Source organism: Hyperolius riggenbachi, chromosome 5 (genome assembly GCF_040937935.1).
Source record: "Hyperolius riggenbachi isolate aHypRig1 chromosome 5, aHypRig1.pri, whole genome shotgun sequence".
In the NCBI taxonomy this organism is placed as follows: domain Eukaryota; kingdom Metazoa; phylum Chordata; class Amphibia; order Anura; family Hyperoliidae; genus Hyperolius; species Hyperolius riggenbachi.
In genome coordinates, this window is record NC_090650.1 from 364274146 (window position 1) to 364280145 (window position 6000).

General features: G+C 45.2%; 1 protein-coding gene across 2 annotated transcripts in view; it reads left to right on the forward strand.

Moving 5' to 3' along the window:
- Window positions 1-3391, forward strand: part of HNF4G (hepatocyte nuclear factor 4 gamma) — a 166562-nt gene extending 163171 nt beyond the window's left edge. For both annotated transcript variants that reach the window (XM_068234834.1, XM_068234832.1), the window contains exon 10: window positions 3165-3391. In XM_068234834.1, the coding sequence (XP_068090935.1) occupies window positions 3165-3283 (119 nt within the window). In that variant the 3' untranslated portion in view covers window positions 3284-3391. The remainder of the gene's footprint in view (window positions 1-3164) is intronic.
- The last annotated feature ends 2609 nt before the right edge of the window (window positions 3392-6000 follow it).

A 6000-nucleotide genomic window follows, 5' to 3' on the forward strand; every position in this document is an offset into this window, starting at 1 on the left:
CGCCCCTTCTAATGCGGATTAGGTTGTATGCCCCCCTCAGATCTAACTTAGAAAAGATCTTTGCAGTAGTGACCTGCGTGAATAAGTCGTCTATCAATGGTAACGGATAGCGATTCTTCACCGTGATTTTATTGAGACCTCGGTAGTCGATACAAGGTCGAAGACCCCCGTCTTTTTTCTTAACGAAAAAGAAACCGGCCCCAGCAGGTGACCGAGAGGGCCGAATAAACCCCTTGGCCAGGTTGTCACAAATGTACTCCTGCATGGCCAACTTCTCGGGACCGGACAAGTTATACAGGTGACCCCTAGGGGGCATACAACCAGCACGGAGATCAATGGGGCAATCGAACGGGCGATGAGGAGGTAATTGATCAGCAGACTTGGGACAAAAGACATCAGAAAAATCGGAATACACCTCGGGAACACCCTCCACGTACACCTTGGTCTGACCCAATGTCACCTTTCCTAGACACTGTTGGTGACAACGATCAGACCATCTGGTTACCTGACCCGTGGCCCAGTCGATTTGTGGAGAGTGGGCCTGTAACCAAGGCATACCTAAGATAATAGTGGAGGTTGACATGTTCAAAACGAAAAACTGTAACTGTTCCCCATGCAATACCCCTATCGTGACCCTCACCTGCGGAGTCTGAGACAGGGGACGATCCCGTTGCAGCGGGGAATCGTCTACTGCCGTGACCTGAATGGGGGGACTTACTGGAGTGAGAGGAATACCCAACTCCCGAGCAAATTCAAGGTTCATAAAATTGGCCGCTGAGCCAGAGTCAATAAAAGCTTCAGTGTCCACAGACTTATCCTCCCACATAATAGTACAGGGGAGAAGTAACTTCTTCTCTTTTTGGGGTGAGAATGAAGTGCCTAGGGTGTCACCCCCCACTACTCCTAGGCAGACCCGTTTCCCGACTTGTTAGGGCAGTTTCGCACCCTGTGCCCTGCTTCTGCACAATACAGGCACAGTTGTTCTGTTATTCTCCGCCTACGTTCCACCTGGGTCAATCTTGATCGACCAATTTGCATGGGTTCGGGTGGTGGTGAGGCTGGAGAGGGTGACACCGGTGGAGATGCCGTTACTGCGGGCGTACCAGAAGGTGCCACATACGAAGTCACCCTGACCCGGTGACTGCCCCTAGTCTGCCTCTGATGGCGTAGTCGACGATCGACTCTGATGGCCGATGATATGGCCTCATCGACTGTTGCGGGCTCGGGTAAGGTTAGCATCAAATCAGAGACCTCCTCCGACAACCCAGATAGAAAATAATCCATCAGAGCAAAATTGTCGAATCTGGCGGTAACAGACCACCTACGAAATTCTGCTGCGTAATCCTCGACCGACCCTCTGCCTTGCCGCAAAAGTTTGAGCTTTCGCTCTGAAGTTGCCGCAAGGTCAGGGTCGTCGTATATTACGGCCATAGCCTTAAAAAATTCCTCGACTGAGGTCAGAGCTAAACTAGTGGGGGACAGGTTGTATGCCCAGGACTGGGAATCACCAGTTAACAGTGTTTTAATGAAAATGACCCGTTGGGTCTCAGTCCCCGAGGATCGGGGTCTTAACTCGAAGTATGACAACACTCTACTCTTGAAATTCCGGAAGTCAGACTTGTGGCCGGAAAATTTATCAGGTACAGGCATACGTATGTCATCACTAGGAGGGGATCGCACTGAATCAACTGACGTCTGGAGGGTTTGCACAGAGCCTGAAAGGGCATCAATCAAAGCTTTGTGCTGGCCCAGTGCTTGATGAAGGTTATCCACCGAAGTGGCAAGCATACCCAGACGACCAGTGTTTGCGTCCATTTTGTTTTTTGGTCTGGCGTTCTGTAACGATCGGTGGGCGCAGAGAGTATCTGATTACCGGTGATCTGCAGTATCACCGGAAATACAGATATATACCAGATTATAAGTGAACTGCAGTCTCACCGATAATCCGATATACAAACTAACCTCTGATCACCCGAGTAGAGTGTAGTGTTTGGTGTAACTGTAACACTAAGAGGACAAGGCCTCAATGCAGTAAGGAGTACTGCACAGATTCCTTCCGCAGACCTGAGCTCTCCAAGACGGGAGGAGTCAGACTGATAGTAGGAAGGAATATCTGAAAGTGACCCTCAGGAGGAAGGATCGCTAACAGAGCGAGGAACCGCCTCTAACGGTAAGCCCGGTTCTCGAGGTCGGACAAGCCAGGTCGTACACACACGGACAGATAAAGTACAGGATCGGGAGGCAAAGGCAGAGTCAAAGTACAGGCAGGGTTCAGCAACGGGGTATCAGAAATATCGGGGTACAAAATCAGGAGGCAGAAGCAGAGTCAAGGAACGAGCCGGGGTTCGGCAACAGAGTATCAGAAATATCGAGGTGCAAGATCAGAGTTCAGGAGGATAGTCGAGGCAGGCAAAAAGTCATAACATATAATCACAATCAAACTAGTACTTTAGCTATCAAATATCTAGCTAAGTGTAGGATTACAGCTCCAGCTGGTCCCGGCACACTTCAGGATCTGACTACGGATCTGGGTGCTCCCACGTATGTGATCGCACGCCAGACAAAGAGCAAGTGAACAACCAGCAGTATATATACTCTAGGACCTTTCCAGGACCTCCCTAATTGCTGGTCCAATGGGAGCAGTGGAATTTGTCAGCTGACCCAGCTGGTCAGCCGACACCCTTCTAACTGCTATTTAAACTCTGCCTCTGTGCTCGCGCGCGTGTAAGTCTGAATCTTGGTGGACTATCAGTCCCAGCCACACCAGTACTGTTTTGCAATGTATCTAATGCAGGGGTCGCCTCTGATGTGGATTCCGCCGTTACCAATGCGGATTCCGCCGCACTGCCCATGCGGCATGCGGCGTTTTTTCCGCGTTGTGACGCCATGCTGGACGCGGAAACAGCCGCCTCACCTCGAGAGACGGCGGCTTTTCCGCGTTTCCTCACAACAACATTCAATTTTCATCAAAATTGATCAGAAAATTCACCACTCCCAATCGACTTGTATAGAAAAAACATCTCGAACAAATTAAAAACAAAAACGGTTGAATTTTTCTGTATAACCAATCATTTTTATCAATTTGCTAGAAAATTGGATAATTTCATTGTATCATGTATGGCCACCTTGAGTGTGTTGAAATTGTTTTTTATTTTGTTTTTCAGCTACCCCTGAAACTCCTTTGCCTTCTCCTCCTCAAGGATCAGTACATGAACAGTATAAGATATCCACAAACCACGCAACTGTCATTACACATCAGTCGATTGTGAAGCAAAAACCTTGATATTTTTGTGGATATTAATTGAGAAAATGGACACTGCCAGTTTCTGCATCCTTCAATATGCATTGCAACTTGACTTGAAGTATAATAAAGTTGACTAGAAATGGAGAATTCTAGTTGGTATTGGTAATTGTAACTTGCTAAACTAGCTATTTCATACATCAGTCCTTTTATTAATTTCATACTTTTCCTAATGATATTGTTGTATGTTGAAATTAATAAACTGATATATTTTGGCAATATATTATAATATTGCTATTTTGCTATTTGTTCTTGCATACATTCAAATATATGATATGCAATTTATAATTTATGTTCTTTTATTAAAATGTGTTATTATGTTTTACTGCAAAACTATATTTAGTCCTACGTTTGATATACTAGCCAAATGTTTCAAAGTAATATTAATTTTTTTTTCTTAAATCCAATTAAGCTTGCAGGTTAGGTTTTGCTAGAGTTAATGTTGATATTAGTGTAATAAATATGCTTTTTTTCATAACATTTTTGTTTATTAGATAAAATTGCATCGGAAACACATTTTTACAGTAATACAACACACATATTATCATTATAAAAGCACAATAAGAGGTTTTTGTGTAATAAAATAAATATGTGTCAATGTTTACAGTACATGAGTACAAAACCTACTGTGACACTCTTTAATATTTCTTTATTTTTATCTTTGCAGAGTGAATTTATTTATCAGTGATATATCTTAATGTAGAAATGCAATTAAGCCATAAATATCTGGAGTGCAGAAATATAGCCAAATGGCATAATACTGTCAAAGATACAATAAAGATTTACTATAAGTGATAATAACTTTAAAAAGTCACCTTCTTTTCATTTACAGTATATATTTTATGCTGGTGTTTGAACACTGGCCACCCTTGGTTTACTTAGAAGAACTTGTAAAACATTGTAGGTTGTGCAGACAATATTAATAATATGGGATGTAAGCAAATGGTGGTGAAACACAATATAAATGGATTAACCCTCCCTGGCGGTATGAAAAATTCCGCCAGGGGGCAGCGCAGCAGTTTTTTTTTATTTTATTTTATTTTTTTAAATCATGTAGCGAGCCCAGGGCTCGCTACATGATAGCCGCTGCTCAGCCGCATCCCCCCGCCCGCTTCGATCGCCTTCGGCGATCTCCGATCAGGAAATCCCGTTCAAAGAACGGGATTTCCTGGAGGGCTTCCCCCGTCGCCATGGCGATGGGACGGGATGACGTCACCGACGTCAGCGACGTCGGGACGTCATTGGGAGTCCCGAACCACCCCTCAGCGCTGCCTGGCACTGATTGGCCAGGCAGCGCATGGGGTCTGGGGGGCGCGCGCCGCATCAGATAGCGGCGATCGGGCGGGGGCCAGCGGCGATCAGAGTGCTGGCGCAGCTAGCAAAGTGCTAGCTGCGTCCAGCAAAAAAAAAATTATGAAAATCGGCCCAGCAGGGCCTGAGCGGCACCCTCCGGCGGCTTACCCCGTGTCCAGCACGGGGTTACCGCTAAGGAGGTTAAAGAGTGTATACAAAACAAGTGGCACAATAATAGTATTACTATTTATATAGCACCCACATCTTCTGCAGCACTGTACAGAGTATATATATTGTCTTGTCACTAACTGTCTTTCAGTGGAGCTCACAATCTATTTCCTACTATAGTTATAGGTCTATGTACGATATGTATCATACGTATCATAGTCTAGGGCCAATTTAGGGGAAGCCAATTAACTTATCTGTATGCTTTTGGGATGTTGGAGGAAACCAGAGTGCCCAGAGGAAACCCACGCAGACACAGGGAGAACATACAACCTCCTTGCAGATGTTGACCTAGCTGGGATTCAAATCGGGGACCCAATGCTGCAAGGCAAGAGCACTAACCACTACGCCACCGTGCTGTGCATTTTTGGTACAAAATAATACATTGCCATCGGAAAACCATCAATCAAATAAGCCCCACCACCACCATGCCTCACCAGAGCAGTTTGACCCAATGGTTAGAGAGGGTCACAAATCACTTTTAGGACAATTATGGGTCACCCACTGCCTGTTCGATGCAGTACTTCTTACTCACACTTGTACTTTCAGCTTCTTCACCGGAATCAATCACTATATCAAAGACATAAGCTGATGCATAGCATAAAATCCTTAACAAACTTTATCAACACATGATTTCACACTCACACGTATCCAGCAGATGTACATGCAGAGAGTTTTAGCAACTGGCTCTCCACCATGTGTTGTGTGTGTTGGTCAGCCGGAAGTGCAGTTTCCTGTCTGCTTATTATCCCATCAGATGAGTGGCTGCCTTGGCTGTTCTGGACTAGATACCACAAAACATGTGTGCTCCTACTTCCCATTTCCGTGTATGACTATGCCTTACATGTTTCTTTTCCATAGTGATACATCAGAACAGTGAAACTGTAGCCATATGCACTGGAAGAGGGAGCAGTGGCAGAGAGAGTTAAGTTACCTGCATGACCATAACATGTTGCCATAGTGCTCCATGCCGTGTTCCATCCTCCTGGCGTTTCCGGTTTTATGGGCAGAACTTCTGCTATGAACCACAGCATTTAGTATTATGGCAGAAGATGGTCATCCAGGTAACTGAACCCTTTCAGCCACAGCTACCTCCTTGAACACACACAGGTACAGTTTTGCTTCTTGCAAAACTGTGCTTGCTCATCCCTAGTTCTGAGTTCTACTGTAGTATCAGAAAA